Genomic DNA, 19654 nt, shown 5'->3' on the forward strand with positions numbered 1-19654 from the left:
TTTTCCCTTTAATAAATCATAAGTGGTGGCAGCATTGTTAGTTTAGTGTGGGTGGCATTAAAGGGGAGTTTGGGAATTTCTTTTAAGTCTAGTACAGACTAGAGAGTGTTGTTAACCCTTGCACCCACTGAACTAAATCACAAGCTGGTCTGGTGTGGCTAGATTGTGACATATTAGTGAGAGTAGAAGGGGTCTGATAACCCTTTCTGTGCCAAATAAGTGACTGGCGCAGGGTTGGATAACCTTGGTTCGTCACATAAATGAATTAGGTAAGCAAAATGTTTAAAAAAAGGATGCAGAAATATGTATTGCATATTCTCATTTAATACATAAAAGTACATTCCAGGAATATAACCAGCCCTAAAAAAAAAAGAGAATCTGACCATAAAGATGTATTTTTGTGCTATGAATATATGAATGCAATAAAATATTGTGCTAATAACAGTCTGCTTCATTCTCCTCTGCTGTCTCAGCTGAAGCCATAATATCTTGCAAAAGGGACTGTGGGGTTTTGTGTATATGATCACTGCTCTTTGATAGACAACACTTTATGTTATCCAGATTCACTTTCTTCAAGATATCAAGCACCCTGTTTATCTCTTGCACTTCTCCTTTACTAGAAGAACTTTTTTTCCAGTCCCTTAGTGCACATTCCAGCCATTCTGCTCCATGTAATTCTGAGGTCAAGGAATCAGAGGCAGACAACCCTTCACACATTTTTGATTTGACGGATATGAGGATATCACATGACTTCAATGCCACAGGCCTATCACAGTCACCAAGAGTATCCAATAAAAAATACAAAAGCCCTATCTGATTACATTTCTGTATGACTTCTGACATTGTTTGCAAGCTTTCTTTATTCATTAATTCAACAGTGTAGGGGCAACTTTGCTGACCACACACTGCAAATGTCTGAGACACAAAAACACTAGCGAGATCCAGTGCATTCATCTTGACTTCCCAATCCAAGTCACCAATGGCTATTTCTAGTATGTCTGTCAGTAGCTGCTGTGAATCTTCCATATGTTGTAAGTGACCATTCTTCAGCCAGTCTCTGAAAACTGAAACCACAGCTCTTCTTGGAAAACCTTCTGTGTCTTGAGATAGAATATTTATGAGAATTGGCACAATATCCTGCAAGAATAGAGCGTAAATAAAACTATTGCAGTTTCTATAATCTTCAAACAGCTACTAATTAAGTTCTAATGGTGCAGGTATTGTTTGGATGGTGTTTTCATGTGATCACTAGTGAACACAGCAAGAAGTAAACAAACAAAAAACAAACTGTAAACATCACAGATAAAAACAACAGATGTTGATCTTTAATATTTTCTAGTCTAGTACAAGATGTATACACGATTCAGATGTGGAACTAGCTCTGGTGATTATATTAGCATCATTTTCAGTTCGAGACCAGCAGTGCTCTGGGAGTCTCAAGTGGTATTTCTACTGTGTGTTTAACCCCTCTATGAGGATTAAACACACAGTAGTCCACAGATCGATAGTCTTAAAATTACATGCTCTGATGGATTACAGCATTACAATCTCTGTCAGCATATACTCTTGTAGACCCATCTATTTCACCCATACACTATTGCAGAATCATTGCTCTACCTTTACTGATCCCCACTCTCTTTTGGGGGCCTCATCTCGTCATCTAAATCCTTACAAATTGCTCAGCTCTGTACTCTTACTGATACCCAGCTGCGCCCTGCATTACTATGTTTGCATAGTAATCCCATTTTATAAGCCTTACAGATCCTCTGGTTCTGCTTCACCATTTTAGAACCAAAGGTCTGGATTGAGAAGGTATAATATAACTTGAGAGTAAACTTTATTACTTCTATGAAGACAGACACCTCTTCTGTGGGACACAATTAGATAGATCTCTTGTTCTGCATCCTTAAACTTTTACTAAACAAATCTAATAATGGTGTTTGTGAAAACAACTAATAAAAATCAGTGAAGACAACTAATCAAACTAATAACATTTCACAGCAATAGTAGATAAGGAAAAGAGTTAATAACATACCTGCATTTTTGTTGTTTCAGAGGTTATTCCATCCTCCTCATCAGCCAAACTTGAGTTATACTGAATATCACAGATAATCTGTCCCATGCAACTCACAGCACTTGCTCGTACATAACTCTCAGGGTCCTTGAGGAGATCCAAAACAAGTCGAGGAATTCCAGAAAAGGTGAAAACTTGCTTGAATCTGTCATGTTCCGTCACTGCACAAGAATATAAATGTTGTAATAATGATTTGGCAAGGATGTCTACATATCAGTCTGGAGCTGGACCTTCTGTCCAACTTATGTCAAGGGACTAAAGAGAAGAAATAGTTAAGGCTCTTAAAGGTTATCTTTATTTAGTGCTAAAAGAAGCATTAAAGAGACATTAAACACTTTGAGATGGTAATATAAAATGATAAATCGTAAATATAAAAAACCCTCTGCAATATACTTTCATTATTTATTTTGTCCCCTTTTCCTGTAATTCCATTCTTAAATTGTGAACAAAACACCAATATATTCACTTTACAAATTGCCTGATGAAACGACCGGTCTGTGGTCGATAAACGCGTCGCATGTGAATAAAGCGTTTACCTTTTAAGCATTAACGAAGTTGTCAGCCTGTTTGCTGTTCCAGTATTATACTATCTGAGCTGTCACACTCGCTTGATCTTACACCTGACGAGAAACACGGGGAAACAGTGTGCTAGCCGCTGCAAGCGCTAGTCCGTCTGATAGCACTGGTCACAGCACAGTGCCATAATATCTGGTAAGCCTCCTTTTACCATTATCATACACTTTGAGGCGCCCTCTTTTTATTTTATTCTCATAGAATTACCTTCCACCGAGTCAAGAGGAGCTGCCTGAACGAATCACGTTCATTGCCTACAGAGGATTATTTCAACTGTCTGCAGAGGATTTTTTTCAATTGCATTGGAAAACAATCAAGTTTCTGCATATGAACTCTTTGTTTTATTTTAATTTTATTTTTATTTTTTACTTTAGATTTCTATTTGTTTACTAATTACTGTACTGATTACTTGGTTTACAACAATTTTTTATTATTGTCACACATTTTATTTCATTCTATATTTTTTTTTTGGAGAGCGCTCCTCTATTGGATCCCCCTCTGGGATCTATATATTATACCATTATATTCAACACAGCCATTGGCTGTACACTCTAAGGACCTATTTATAAATGTCCCTAATTGGCCACAGCAGAGAAGGTAACCTAAGATACAATATGGCAGCTCCGATTGATTTATAGACACTAAAACTTTACACACATTTTGTCAATGTTTAAACAGCTAATTAAACTTTAAAAAATACATCTACATGTTATTCTCAGACTAATCTTTTCAATGATTCATTCTATCTAGCATTTATTTGGTGTTTAATGTCCCTTTAAATAATGGACAGAAATAATAATAATAAAAAAAAAAAGTGAAAATCACCACTATAAAGATGTGGAAGCAGAGCAGGGGAACATCTTTCGAGGTAGGGAATTAAAATATATGAGATTATCTATATTAGAACAAAGTAATGGAGTAATGACAGTTGAAGAATTTAACCCTGACAGGTAAAGGCTAGTTAAGTAAGCCAACATATTCCCCAGCACAAAGAATTATGACCCTGTTTCCATGTGAGTTTGCAATGTAGATTAGAAAGGTAAAGAGGGTATATTCTAATTTGTTGCTATTGATAAAATAGATGGGAAAAAAAGTTTCAGGGCTGATGGAGGGATATTTAGCCAGCATTATATATTCTGTGATGATTATCAGTGAGTAAAATAATTCCTGTATTGACAAATCACTTTGAGTGATTGAGGCCTGTATCATTTGTGCATTTTTTTATGTATTGTCTCATCTGCTTGCACTGCTAACTCAGCGTATAACAATAAAGTTTTCTTACTATACCATTAAAGACATTGGTGAGGTGCGTGAGGAACTCTAAGGTGGAGTCACGAATTTCCCAAGACGGACTGCACAGGCGCTTCATTAGAACTGGTATTAAATCTGAAAATAAAAATCTTAGTATCAGTAAAAGCAACAATCATATCTATTTTCATACATGGTTTAGAATTGAAATTGGTGAACAAGATTCACCTGGCAAAGTGCTATCTGAAAAATAAAAACGTTGTGATACTCTTCGTCAAGATCAGTCTGCCTGGAATACACATTAATTACAATACATCTGTTTATAGTGAGCCCCAAAGACTAAGAAAGACCAAATAGACTAGTTTACAGTAAGATTATGTACTAGAGAATCTTTATTTAAACAGATTGAATGACAAAAGAAATAATATACAGTAGGGTCCACCATCACCGACTGATTTTATTTGATCATTTATTAAAAAGTAGAAAAATGTTGTAATCAGCTGATAATGTATTCTTGACAAATTAACTGACACATAATTAACTCTTAACCATTCTGTTTAAACCTTTATGAAACTTCAATTTATATCAATATCCTCTTCGCCCATCATTTGCATATATATATATATATATATATATATATATATATATATATATATATAATATATATATATATATATATATATATATATATATATTTTAAACTGTTGTAACTGTATATTTTATTTAAAGGGTAATATCATGGCAAGTGAGTTGTATGCGTCTTAACAATTATCTACTGATATTATTTTAATATGCTCTTGCTAGTGGTTTTACAAATGCTTCTGTTGGGGCGTTTGAAGAAGTATATTAGTTGTAATACCTTTTGGAATCATGTCAATGCTTAGCGAAGCATTCTGAGAACAAATTGCTCTCCTGAGTGTTAAAGGGACAGTCTACACTAAAATTGGTATTGTTTAAAAAGATAGATAATGCCTTTACTACCCATTCCCCAGCTTTGCACAACCAACATTGTTAGATTAATATACTTTATAACATTTAAACCTCTACATTTCTACCTGTTTCAAAGGCTCTATAGACAGCCTCTTAATCACATGCTTTTATATTTGCTTTTCACAACAGGAGACTGCTAGTTCATGTGGGCCATATAGATAACAATATGTTCATGCATGAGGAGTTATTTAAAATTTAGCATAACACAGTACTAAATGCAAGTCAATAGATAATAAATAAAAAGTCATGTGATCAGGGGGCTGTCAGAAGATGCTTAGATACAAGGTAATCACAGAGGTAAAAAGTATATTAATATAACTGTGTTGGTTATGCAAAACTGGGGAATGGGTAATAAAGGGATTATCTATCTTTTAAAACAATAAAAATTATTGTAGTAATTGTAGACTGTCCATTTAAATAATATTCTTATCACCAAACTGCACTAAGTAGAATATTTGTAAGAGGGGTAGTATAATGGACACATAGATTTAATGAAACCAAATCATTTTCATCCAAAGCAAACCTTGGCAGATCAAAAGTGACCACACCATCAGAAAACCAGTATATCAAGCCAACATAATTATAGAATGAAACAGCATTTGCATCCACAATTCAAGCGCAGCTGAACCAGGAACTTCCTACACCAGTAAGCAAAAGCTTGGTAAAAAGACAACTGGCAAAGTGAAGTCTTCATGGGAGAGTGGCAGTCTGAAAAACACTTACATGTTTGATACAAATTGCCAAACTCGGAAATCCAAAATCCAAACTTATTAAGAAATCCAGATTTTTTAAGCAATATTTTTTTTTTTTTTTTTATCAAAAAACATAATTTATGCTTACCAGATAAATTCCTTTCCTTCCTGGCAGGGAGAGTCCACGACTTCAAAGACTTAAATATCCCTCCCACTTCCCCTATCCCCCAGTCATTCTGCCGAGGGAACAAGGAAAAGTAGGAGAAACATCAGGGTATAAAGGTGCCAGAAGAATATAAAAAAGGGAGCCAACCATCAAAAATAAAATTACGAGTGGGGTCGTTGACTCTCCCTGCCAGGAAGGAAAGGAATTTATCTGGTAAGCATAAATTATGTTTTCCTTCCATAAGGCAGGGAGAGTCCACGACTTAATTCCTTACTGTTGGGAAACTATACCCAAGCTCCAGAGGACACTGAATGAATAATGTGAGGGAACAAAAAAAGAGACGGACCCAATTCTGAGGGTACAAAAGCCTGCAAAACTTTTCTCCCAAAAGCTGCTTCAGCCGAAGTAAACACATCAAACTTGTAAAATTTAGAAAAAGTGTGTAAGGAGGACCGGGTAGCCGCCACACAAATCTGATCCATTGAGGCTTCATTCTTAAAAGCCCAGGAGGAAGCCACTGCTCTAGTGAAAGGAGCCGTTATCCTCTCAGGAGGCTGTTGTCCCGCTGTCTCATAAGCTAAGCGGATGACACTTCTCAACCAGAAAGATAGGGAAGTCGTAGTAGCCTTCTGTCCCTTACGCACGACAAAGAGGAAGATTGCCTGAATTCCTTAGTAGCCTGAAGATAGAACTTCAAGGCACGAACCACATCCAGATTCTGAAGCAAGCGTTCTTTTGCTGAAGGAGGATTAGGACACAAGGAAGGAACAACAATTTCTTGATTAATGTTACGGTCCGACACCACCATAGGGAGGAAATCTAATTAAGTATGTAAAACCGCCTTAACAGCATGGAAAACAAGATAAGGGTAGCCACATTGTAAAGAGGAAATCTCAGAAAATAGCCAGCAAAAAAAAACCCTTCCAAGACAACAATTTAATGTCAACAGTATGCATAGGCTCAAATGGAGCCTGCTGCAAAACACTAAGAACAAGATTTAGGCTCCAAGGCGGAGCCCCAGATCTAAACACAGGTCTGATCATAGTCAGAGCCTTAACAAAGGACTGCACATACGGAAGCTCAGCCAATCTCTTGTGCAGTAACACTGACAGGGCCAATATCTGTCCCTTCAAGAAACTAGCAGATAGACCCTTCTCCAGTCCATCCAAGAGAAAAGATAACATTCTGGCCAGGAAAACCCACGCTCTTCACACCAGAACAAATAAGTCCTCCATACTTTATGGTAGATAAAACGAGTACCTTGCTTACAAGCTTGAACCAGAGTGTCGATAACACTCTTAGAAAAACCTCTCTTGGCTAAGACTTAGAGTTCAATCTCTATGCAGTCAGCCTATGAGAATCTAGTTTTTGATGAACAAAAGAACCCTGTATCAGCAGATATATGCAACAAGGTAACCTCAACTGAGGAGATGAGGACATCACCAACAGATCCGCAAACCAAGTCTTTTATGGCCACAATGGAGCAATCAGAATCACTGATGCTCGCTCCTGCTTGATGCGAGCCACCACACGAGGGAGAAGCGGTAATGGAGGAAAAAGATATATGTCTGAACCTTCATGGTACTGAAGTCTGAACCTTCATGGTACTGATAGGGCATCTAGCAATTCCACCTAAGGATCCCTTGACCCGTACCTGGGCAGCTTGGTATTGAGGCGGGATGCCATGAGATCTATCTCTGGCATCCCCCACTCACTGCATATCTCTGCAAACACCTCGGGGTGGAGAGACAATTCCCTTGGGTGAAAGGATTGCCTGCTGAGGAAGTCCGCTTCCCAGTTGTCCACACCCGGAATGTGAATTGCTGACAGTGTACATCTGTGAGTCTCCACCCACTCTAGTTTCTGAGATACTTCTCTCATCGCCAAGGAAACCCTCCCCCCCCCCCCCTGATGGTTGATGTAGGCAACCAAGGTTATATTGTCTGATTGGAATCTGATAAACTGGGACGAACCAAGCCTTCAAGGCATTGAAGATTGCCTGGAGTTCCAAAATATTGATCAGAAGGGAGGACTCCTCCTGAGTCCACAGACCTTGTGCCTTCTTGGCACCCCAAACGGCTCCCCAGCCGGAAAGGCTTGCATCCGTAGTCACAATCTCCCAGGACGGTCTCAAGAAGCACGTGCCTTGGGACAGATGATCTTGACAGAGCCACCAAGAGAGCGAGTCTCTCGACAGGTTGTCCAGCATGATCTGTTGAGACAGATCTGAATGGTTGCTGTTCCATTGTCTCAGCATGCATAGTTGTAAGGGTCTGAGATGGAATCTGGCAAAAGGAATGATGTCCATACAGAACACCACGAGTCCAATCACCTCCATACACTGAGCCACTGAGGGTCTCAAGGAGGCCTGGAGGGCAAGACATGTAGAAGTTAGCTTGCAATGTCTTTTACCTGTGAGGAATATTCTCATGGATATGGAGACTATTATTGTCCCCAGGAAGTTCACCCTTGTATTTGGGGTAAGAGAACACTTTTCCAAGTTTATCTTCCATCCATGTGATCGAAGAAGATTGAGAAGGGACTCTGAATGTTCTTCCGCTAGACGAAAAGATGGTGCCTTACCAAGATATCGTCCAGGTAAGGCACTACTGCAATACCTTGTGTTCTGGCAACGGCTAGAAGAGCCCCAGAACCTTCGAAAATATCCTCGGAGCAGCTAGTCCAAATGTAAGAGCTATGAACTGGAAGTTCTGGTCCAGAAAGGCAAACCTCAGGAACTGAAAATGTTCCCTGTGTATCGGGACGTGAAGGTATGCATCCTTCAGGTCTATTGTGGTCAAACTGTCCTTCCTGAACCAGAGGAAGGATTGGCCGTATATTCTCCATTTTGAAAGATGAAAACTCAGAAACTTGTTTAAGCACTTTAGGTCCAGAATTGGATGCAAAGTTCCCTCCTTCTTTGGATCCACGAAAAGGTTTGACTAAAACCCCAAACCTCTTTCTGCTGTAGGTACCGGGACAATTACTCCTAAAGAGGAGAGATCCTGTACGCAACCTAAGAAGACAGTCCTCTTTTCTGGTTTTGTAGACAGACTGCAGAGAAGGAATCTGCCCCTGTGCGGATGAGACTTGAATCCTATCCTGTATTCCTGAGATACAACCTCCAGGACCCAAAGATCCTGTACATCCTGGAACTAAGCATCTGAAAAAAAGAGATAGACTGCCCCCTACTCGATCCGATCCTGGATCGGGGGCCGCCCCTTCATGCTGATTTGTTCTCGGTGGGCTTCTTAGTCTGTTTGGACTTATTCCAGGACTGAGCCAGCTTCCAAGTACTCTTGGGCTGCTCGGAAGAATGCTGTTGTTGTGATCTGTCAGAATGAAAATTGGACAATTACCGTCCCTTAGGCCTATTTTTCTTATCCTGCGGTAAGAAGGCACCTTTCACTCCGGTAACCGTAGAAATAATGGAGTCCAACCCTGGACCGAATAAAATCTTCCCCTTGGAAGAGAAATATGTCTGGATTAAGAAGTCATATCCGCAGACCAAGAGTTCAACCTGAGAGCCCAGCAACGCCAGAAGCCTTTGCATTTATGCGAATAATCTGCATATTGGCTTCACAGATGAATGAGTAAATATCCTCAAGGGGAGTCTACATCTCAATTAGCTCCAACAGAGTGTCGCACCAGTAGGTAGCTGCTCTAGCAACCGCAGCTACAGCTGCCGCCGTTGACATAAAAACCCCATATATTGAAACATCTTCCTCAGAAAGGTTTCCATTTTCTTATCCATAGGCTCTCTAAAAGAAGAGCTATTCTCCAGGGGGATAGTAGTATGCTTAGCCAGCGTAGAAATAGCGCCATCCACCTTGGGGATGGAACCCCACAAGTTTAATTGAGAGTCAGGGACCGGGAAAAATTATTTAAAAGTAGACGAGGGGGAAAAAGAAGTTCCTATTCTTTCCCATGTGTTACTAATAATGTTAGCCATCTTAACTGGCACAGGAAAAGTCAGAGGGACCTTCCTGTCTTCATACACCCTGTCTAATTTAGGGATCTTAGGTTCCTCAGGTAGTGTATCCTCTGGAACCTCTAGCGTAGACAGAACCTCCTTTAATAAAAAAACGCAGATGCTCAATTTTAAATCTAAAAGGAGGGTTCCTCCGCTGGAGGTTTAGAAACTGAAGTCTCCGACTCAGAAAGTTCACCCTCTGAAGCTACAGAAGTTAACTCATCCTCAGACAGCTGGGACATAGTAGCTAACTCCGACAAATATTTAGATGACTAAGTCAGGAGAACTAGGTTTAACCTTTCTCTTGCACTTGTTAGAGCGAGGTAAGGCACTCAGGGCCGCAGACACCACCGATTGTAACTGCGCGGAAAAGTCAGCAGGAAAAAAGCCGCCTCCAGATGGAGGATTAGATGAGTTGCGGGGAACTGCACGTGGAGTGGGTAGTGTATAAAGGGTAGTAATCTCTTGGGACCCAGATTCCTGAGGGGTAGACGGCTCAGAGGGGCTAATAGCGTTATGAGTATTAGCAGGCTTGCCTCCCTTTTTTACACTTTAGAACAGTGCTTAGGCAAATTGAACAAAATTGAGCAGGTGGGCAAACCACGGACTCCTCACAATATAAACAGGAATTATTAATCAGTACAGAAGGAGCGAAACCTTCTAATGTAATATCAGAGTCCTCCATAGCTAGGATATATTCACAGAAGGACAGACAAAAAGTAAACACTTTATTAAAAAAAAAAAACGGCCCCTTTATAATCCCAATGGCTGGGGCACTCACTACCTCCTAGACCGACACAGCTAACAGAGAAAATGCTCTCCTTAAAATTGATGTTCGCAGCAAGATCGTAGGAAAAACCCGGTCACGTAGTGCGTAGGACAGGACCCGCTATGACAAAGGCGCCAAGCTATTATGAGCTGCGCAACACACAAAAACTAAAGTGAAACCTGTTTGTTCCAAGCCAAAAGCACATATATGAGCCCAGAAAACTCTCACATAAAAGCAGTTATAAATAACCCCTTGCTGTTCAAATAAGCTCCCTGAAGGAGATATTAATCCTTGATCCTATCGAGGCATAAAGGAGCCACACTGTGACCCTGTATAGCAAAGAGTATATATAAAACTATATTACCTCCAGGATCCATGCTGTGGAACAGGCACAGCCTCTCAAGTGTGACAGTCTTGCAGCAGCGCTTCTGACATGGACTTGAGTGTGTAACAGCAAGCAGTGAAACTCGTCAACACTGATTGCCCGGGAGCTGTTAGGCAGCAGTCTGGATGGGTTCGCAGAAAAACTTTCCCTGCATCTCCAGACTCTAACTTTCATAAATACTCTCACTGAGAGGTTGACATGATTACTTAAAACGCCAGTCATTTCCCAACAGTAAGGAATGAAGTTGTGGACTCTCCCTGCCTTATGGAAGTAAAGTACTATTTTTACCTGCCAGTAAGTCACAAACTTCTCTGTCTGTGTCTTTGGTTTTCTTTTTTTATGCGTTTTAAAATGTATATTATAGTCTTTATTTATATTACCTTTCTGATTACAGTACTGAGGTACTGTTTATACAAAAGTATTAAATATATATAAGCTGTATTATGACATGTAAATATCGCCTAAATCAGGGCTTGACAAACCCAAAAGCCTGGGAACCACTGGCTCCTAGAATTTTACCCCCGGCGCCTAACTTTTTGGGTTATTCTCCAAATATCTATACAAATACCACTGTCTGGCTCCTAAAAGTGTGCCTGGCTCCTCAATATTCTTACTGGCTCCAAAATTTTAAACATATTTGTCGACCCCTGGCCTAAAGGATATAAGATATTGTTGTTTACACTTTCTTCCATCTCTTCTTCAAACTGTCCCATTGTACAAATGAAAATATTTCAAAATCCAAAACTATTCCGAAAATCCAAACCTTTTCCAGTCCCAAGCAGTTTGAATAAAGGGGTTTCTACATGTACTTGAAAAATTAAGTCTAAACTTTTAGCATGGGCTAAACAGATGAAGAGTAGAAAATTTTTTGGTTGCAATCGCAGTTCACGTGAAGAGATAGCAGTATGAGAAGCTAACACTACAGTGCATAAAACCTATAATTAAAAGGACCACTAAATACAGCAGAATTGAAAAATTGACAATACACAATAAAGCAACAATGCAATAGCACATTTGAAATGAACAGAATCATTTCTGGCTAATTTCAAAGTTAATCCAATTTTCCCTCACCCTGCATCATGTGACAGCCATCAGCCAATCACAAAATGCATACACGTATATACTGTGCACATCTTGATAATGAACGTAAACTGAAAAGTTGTTTTAAATTGCATAATCTATCTGTATCATGAAAATGTATTTTTTACTTTAGTGGCCCTTTAAATATAGTGTGGGAAATATTCAGGTGTGTGGATGCTGTGTCTGGAGTTGGTTACTAGAACAAGATTAAAGGGACATGAAACCCCACATTTTTATTTCATAATTCAGATGGAGAATACAATTTGTAAAAAGTTTCCAATTGAATTCTTTTATCAATTTTGCTTTGTTCTGATGATAATCTTTGTTGAAAAGATACCTAGGTAGGTAGCTTGCACATGTCTGTAGCACTAGTGCTCTTGTTAATATAGAACATTATTGCAGAACTGCTGTCATATAATGCTGCATACACGTGTACACTCCTGAGCTTACATCCCTGCTTTTCAAAAAAGGGTAACAAGAAAACTAAGAAAATATGACAAAAAGTAAATTGGAAAGTTGTGTAAAAACATAATTTATGTAAGAACTTACCTGATAAATTCATTTCTTTCATATTAGCAAGAGTCCATGAGCTAGTGACGTATGGGATATACATTCCTACCAGGAGGGGCAAAGTTTCCTAAACCTCAAAATGCCTATAAATACACCCCTCACCACACCCACAAATCAGTTGTGGGGTGATAAGAAAAAAGTGCGAAAGCATAAAAAATAAGGAATTGGAATAATTGTGCTTTATACAAAAAAATCATAACCACCACAAAAAGGGTGGGCCTCATGGACTCTTGCTAATATGAAAGAAATTAATTTATCAGGTAAATTCTTACATAAATTATGTTTTCTTTCATGTAATTAGCAAGAGTCCATGAGCTAGTGACGTATGGGATAATGACTACCCAAGATGTGGATCTTCCACGCAAGAGTCACTAGAGAGGGAGGGATAAAATAAAGACAGCCAATTCCGCTAAAAAAAATCCACACCCAAAATAAAGTTTAAATCTTATAATAAAAAAAACTGAAATTATAAGCAGAAGAATCAAACTGAAACAGCTGCCTGAAGTACTTTTCTACCAAAAACTGCTTCAGAAGAAGAAAACACATCAAAATGGTAGAATTTAGTAAAAGTATGCAAAGAAGACCAAGTTGCTGCTTTGCAAATCTGATCAACCGAAGCTTCATTCCTAAACGCCCAGGAAGTAGCAACTGACCTAGTAGAATGAGCTGTAATCCTTTGAGGCGGAGTTTTACCCGACTTGACATAAGCATGATGAATTAAAGATTTCAACCAGGATGCCAAAGAAATGGCAGAGGCCTTCTGACCTTTCCTAGAACCGGAAAAGATAACAAATAGACTAGAAGTCTTTCGGAAATTCTTAGTGGCTTCAACATAATATTTCAAAGCTCTAACTACATCCAAAGAATGCAATGATCTCTCCTTAGAATTCTTAGGATTAGGACATAATGAAGGAACCACAATTTCTCTACTAATGTTGTTAGAATTCACAACCTTAGGTAAAAATTTAAAAGAAGTTCGCAACACCGCCTTATCCTGATGAAAAATCAGAAAAGGAGACTCACAAGAAAGAGCAGATAATTCAGAAACTCTTCTAGCAGAAGATATAGCCAAAAGAAACAAAACTTTCCAAGAAAGTAATTTAATGTCCAATGAATGCATAGGTTCAAACGGAGGAGCTTGAAGAGCCCCCAGAACCAAATTCAAACTCCAAGGAGGAGAAATTGACTTAATGACAGGTTTTATACGAACCAAAGCTTGTACAAAACAATGAATATCAGGAAGATTAGCAATCTTTCTGTGAAAAAGAACAGAAAGAGCAGAGATTTGTCCTTTCAAGGAACTTGCAGACAAACCTTTATCCAAACCATCCTGAAGAAACTGTAAAATTCTTGGAATTCTAAAAGAATGCCAGGAAAAATGATGAGAAAGACACCAAGAAATGTAAGTCTTCCAGACTCTATAATATATCTTCCTAGATACAGATTTACGAGCCTGTAACATAGTATTAATCACAGAGTCAGAGAAACCTCTTTGACTAAGAATCAAGCGTTCAATCTCCATACCTTTAAATTTAAGGATTTGAGATCCTGATGGAAAAAAGGACCTTGCGACAGAAGGTCTGGTCTTAACGGAAGAGTCCACTGTTGGCAAGAGGCCATCCGGACAAGATCCGCATACCAAAACCTGTGAGGCCATGCTGGAGCCACCAGCAGAACAAATGAGCATTCCTTCAGAATCTTGGAGATTACTCATGGAAGAAGAACTAGAGGCGGAAAGATATAGGCAGGATGATACTTCCAAGGAAGTGACAATGCATCCGCTTGAGGATCCCTGGATCTGGACAGATACCTGGGAAGTTTCTTGTTTAGATGAGAAGCCATCAGATCTATTTCTGGAAGTCCCCAAATTTGAACAATCTGAAGAAATACCTCTGGGTGAAGAGACCATTCGCCCGGATGTAACGTTTGGCAACTGAGATAATCCGCTTCCCAATTGTCTATACCTGGGATATGAACCGCAGAAATTAGACAGGAGCTGGATTCCGCCCATACCAGTATTCGAGATACTTCTTTCATAGCCAGAGGGCTGTGAGTCCCTCCTTGATGATTGATATATGCCACAGTTGTGACATTGTCTGTCTGAAAACAAATGAACGATTCTCTCTTTAGAAGAGGCCATGACTGAAGAGCTCTGAAAATTGCACGGAGTTCCAAAATATTGATTGGCAATCTCACCTCCTGAGATTCCCAAACCCCTTGTGCTGTCAGAGACCCCCAAACAGCTCCCCAACCTGTCAGACTTACATCTGTTGAAATTACAGTCCAGGTCGGAAGAACAAAAGAAGCCCCCTGAACTAAACGATGGTGATCTGTCCACCACGTCAGAGAGTGTCGTACAATCAGTTTTAAAGATATTAATTGAGATATCTTTGTGTAATCCCTGCACCACTGGTTCAGCATACAGAGCTGAAGAGGTCGCATGTGAAAACGAGCAAAGGGGATCGCGTCCGATGCAGCAGTCATAAGACCTAGAATTTCCATGCATAAGGCTACCGAAGGGAATGATTGTGATTGAAGATTTCGACAAGATGATCAATTTTAGACGTCTCTTGTCTGTCAGAGACAGAGTCATGGACACTGAATCTATCTGGAAACCTAAAAAGGTTACCCTTGTCTGAGGAATCAATGAACTTTTCGGTAAATTGATCCTCCAACTATGATCTTGAAGAAACAACACGAGTCGATTCGTATGAGATTCTGCTAAATGTGAAGACTGAGCAAGTACCAAGATATCGTCCAAATAAGGAAATACCACAATACCCTGTTCTCTGATTACAGACAGAAGGGCACGAGAACCTTTGTAAAAATTCTTGGAGCTGTTGCTAGGCCAAACGGCAGAGCCACAAACTGGTAATGCTTGACTAGGAAAGAGAATCTCAGAAACTGATAGTGATCTGATATAATTGCTTAAAACGTTTAGAAGGAGTAAATGAATTACCCAAATTATTCCATTCCCTGGAGATTACTTCAGAAATAGCATCAGGGACAGGAAAAACTTCTGGAATAACTACAGGAGATTTAAAAACCTTATTTAAAAGTTTAGATTTAGTATCAAGAGGACCAGAATCCTCTATTTCTAATGCAATTAAGACTTCTTTAAGCAAAGAACGAATAAATTCCATTTTGAATAAATATGAAGATTTATCAGTATCAACCTCTGAGACAGAATCCTCTGAACCAGAGGAACCATTATCAGAATCAGAATGATGATGTTCATTTAAAAATTCATCTGAAAAATGAGAAGTTTTAAAAGACCTTTTACGTTTTCTAGAAGGAGGAATAACAGACATAGCCTTCTTAATGGATTTAGAAACAAAATCCCTTATGTTAACAGGAACACTCTGAGTATTAGATGTTGACGGAACAGCAACAGGTAATGCAACAATACTAAAGGAAATATTATCTGCATTAACAAGTTTGTCATGACATTCATTACAAACAACAGCTGGAGGAACAGATACCACAAGTTTACAGCAGATACACTTAACTTTGGTAGATCCAGCACCAGGCAGCGTTTTTCCAGAAGTATCTTCTGACTCAGGGTCAATCTGCGACATCTTGCAATATGTAATAGAAAAAACAACATATAAAGCAAAATTGATCAAATTCCTTAAATGACAGTTTCAGGAATGGGAAAAAATGCCAGTGAACAAGCTTCTAGCAACCAGAAGCAATAAATAATGAGACTTAAATAATGTGGAGACAATAGTGACGCCCATATCTTTTAGCGCCAAAAAAGACAACCACATTATTTGGCGCCTAAATGCTTTTGGCGCCAAAAATGACGCCACATCCGGAACGCCGACACCTTTGGCGCAAAAAAACGTCAAAAATGACGCAACTTCCGGCGACACGTATGACGCCGTAAACAGAAAAAAAAATTTGCGCCAAGAATGACGCAATAAAATGAAGCATTTTCAGCCCCCGCAAGCCTAACAGCCCACAGGGAAAAAAGTCAAATTTTAAGGTAAGAAAAAAATTGATTTATTCATATGCATGATCCCAAATATGAAACTGACTGTCTGAAATAAGGAACGTTGAACATCCTGAGTCAAGGCAAATAAATGTTTGAATACATATATTTAGAACTTTATATAAAAGTGCCCAACCATAGCTTAGAGTGTCACAAAAAATAAGACTTACTTACCCCAGGACACTCATCTACATGTAGTAGAAAGCCAAACCAGTACCGAAACGAGAATCAGTAGAGGTAATGGTATATATAAGAGTATATCGTCGATCTGAAAAGGGAGGTAAGAGATGAATCTCTACGACCGATAACAGAGAACCTATGAAATAGACCCCGTAGAAGGAGATCATTGAATTCAAATAGGCAATACTCTCCTCACATCCCTCTGACATTCACTGCACGCTGAGAGGAAAACCGGGCTCCAACCTGCTGCGGAGTGCATATCAACGTAGAATCTAGCACAAACTTACTTCACCACCTCCATAGGAGGCAAAGTTTGTAAAACTGATTTGTGGGTGTGGTGAGGGGTGTATTTATAGGCATTTTGAGGTTTGGGAAACTTTGCCCCTCCTGGTAGGAATGTATATCCCATACGTCACTAGCTCATGGACTCTTGCTAATTACATGAAAGAAATTGTAAATTCTATCTGAATCATTAAATAATAAATTGGGGTTTTATGTCCCTTTAACTTCACTTTGACCAAAGAGAAATACCACTTTATTCAGCAGAGGAATGCACAAAATACACATTCTGCTATCTCTGCCAGACTCTGCACACTCAAACCACTGTTTTTCACTAACGTTTTTACGACTGACCAAGTGTGAAAATGGGAATGGGTAATAAAGGGATTATTTATCTTTTTAAACAATACAAATTTTTGAGTTGACTGTCCCTTTAAATTAGCTTCTGTCTTCAAACCCCCAACAACCTGCTTTTTCTTTTTGGCTCAGTATGTACTTTGTATTGCCTTTTGTCTTCAATTATATTTCAGCCAATAGAATTGACCTCACATTCTATTGGCTCATCCAATTAGCCAATCGGATTGAAGTTCAATCTGATTGGCTGATTAAATCAACCAATCAGATTTTTCCTACCTTAATTCCGATTGGCTGATAGAATCCTATCAGCCAATCGGAATTCGAGGGACGCCATCTTGGATGACGTCATTTAAAGGAACCTTCATTCGTCGTTAGTCCGTCGGAAGAAGAGGATGGCTCCGCGTCGGCTGGATAGAAGATGGCTCTGCTCCAGAAGGATGAAGATAGAAGATGCCGCCTGGATGAAGATGTCTGCCGGTCCGGATGTCCTCTTCTGCGCGGATAGGATGAAGACTTCTGCCGGTCCGGATGTCCTCTTCTGTTCCATCGGTGGCCGGCTGGCTGAACACGACTCAAGGTAGGGTGATCTTCAGGTAAAAGAGCTAATTACTTTGGGGCAATGCCCCGCAAAAAGCCCTTTTAAGGGCTGTTAAAACAGCTGATTACTTTGTAATTTAGTATAGGGTAGGGAATTTTATTATTTTGGGGGGCTTTTTTATTTTATTAGGGGCCTTAGATTAGGTGTAATTAGATTAAAATTCTTGTAATTTTTTTATTTTTTGTAATTTAATGTTTTTGTTTTTTTTGTACTATAGTTTAGTTTATTTAATTGTATTTGAGTTTAGATAATTGTAGGTAATGTATTTAATTAATTTATTGATAGTGTAGTGTTAGGTGTATTTGTAACTTAGGTTAGGATTTATTTTACAGGTAATTTTGTAATTATTTTAACTAGGTAGCTATTAAATAGTTATTAACTATTTAATAGCTATTGTACCTAATTAAAATAAATACAAAGTTGCCTGTAAAATAAATATAAATCCTAAAATAGCTACAATGTAACTATTAGTTATATTGTAGCTATATTAGGGTTAATTTTATAGGTAAATATTTAGTTTTAAATAGGATTAATTTATTTAATGATAGTAATTTTAGTTTGTTTTATTTAAATTATATTTAATTTAGGGGGTGTTAGGGTTAGACTTAGGTTTAGGGGTTAATAACTTTATTATAGTAGCAGTGACGTTGGGGGCGGGAGATTAGGGGTTAATACGTGTAGGTAGGTGGCGGCGATGTTAGGGAGGGCAGATTAGGGGTTAATAAAATTTATTATAGTGTTTGCGAGGCGGGAGTGCTGCGGTTTAGGGGTTAATACATTTATTATAGTGGCGGCGATGTCCGGTCGGCAGATTAGGGGTTAATAAGTGTTGGTAGGTGGCGGGGATGTTGGGGGGGGACAGATTAGGGGTTAATAAATTATAATATAGGTGTCGGTTATGTTAGGGGCAGCAGATTAGGGGTTCATAGCTATAATGTAGGTTGCGGCGGTGTCCAGAGCAGCAGATTAGGGGTTAATAGTATAATGCAGGTGTCAGCGATAGCGGGGGAGGCAGATTAGGGGTTAATAAGTGTAAGGTTAGGGGTGTTTAGACTCGGGGTTCATGTTAGGTGTAGACTTAGAAAGTGTTTCCCCATAGGAAACAATGGGGCTGCGTTAGGAGCTGAACGCTGCTTTTTTGCAGGTGTTAGGTTTTTTTTCAGCCAGCTCAGCCCCATTGTTTCCTATGGGGAAATCGTGCACGAGCACGTTTTTCCAGCTTACCGCTACCGTAGGCAACGCTAGTATTGAGAGTTGAAGTGGAGCTAAATTTGGTTCAACGCTCCCTTTTCTGAGGCTAACGCAGCCATTCAGACAACTCGTAATACCAGTGTTGTCTTAAGGGTGCGCTGGAAAAAAAAGGCTCGTTAGCACCGCGGGTCTTTACCGACAAAACTCGTCATCTAGGCGTTTGATTGTTATCTTATGTTTTGTTTCTTCTACTTTCTATTCCATATGACCTGGTTGTTCCAGTTGCTACTCAACAGATATTCCATTTGATTCTCACTGCACACACCGTGGCTCTAGGCTGTAAGCAGTTCTGTGAACATGGAGTGTTTGTCTGTGTTACTCCAAAGTGAAGCCACCCAAACCCGAAGTGCCGTTACAGCGGTGGATGATACCGTCACAGAACATACTTTACAAAAAGTAACAGGCACTGCAAAAATGTGCAATAATAAAAACAAAAGTGTTATAACCATTTAAAATAGCATATATGCACCATGGC

General features: G+C 39.1%; 1 protein-coding gene across 1 annotated transcript in view; it reads right to left on the minus strand.

Moving 5' to 3' along the window:
• Positions 1-304: 304 nt before the first annotated feature.
• The window catches only part of BRAT1 (BRCA1 associated ATM activator 1), an 85965-nt gene continuing 66615 nt past the window's right edge, over positions 305-19654 (minus strand). The window contains exons 11-13 of the mRNA XM_053702620.1: positions 3935-4033; positions 2036-2235; positions 305-1137 (exon numbers count right to left, since the gene is read on the minus strand). Coding sequence (XP_053558595.1) covers positions 436-1137; positions 2036-2235; positions 3935-4033 — 1001 coding nt within the window. The 3' untranslated portion in view covers positions 305-435. The remainder of the gene's footprint in view (positions 1138-2035; positions 2236-3934; positions 4034-19654) is intronic.

The sequence above is a fragment of the Bombina bombina genome, chromosome 2 (genome assembly GCF_027579735.1).
Source record: "Bombina bombina isolate aBomBom1 chromosome 2, aBomBom1.pri, whole genome shotgun sequence".
NCBI classification, from domain to species: domain Eukaryota; kingdom Metazoa; phylum Chordata; class Amphibia; order Anura; family Bombinatoridae; genus Bombina; species Bombina bombina.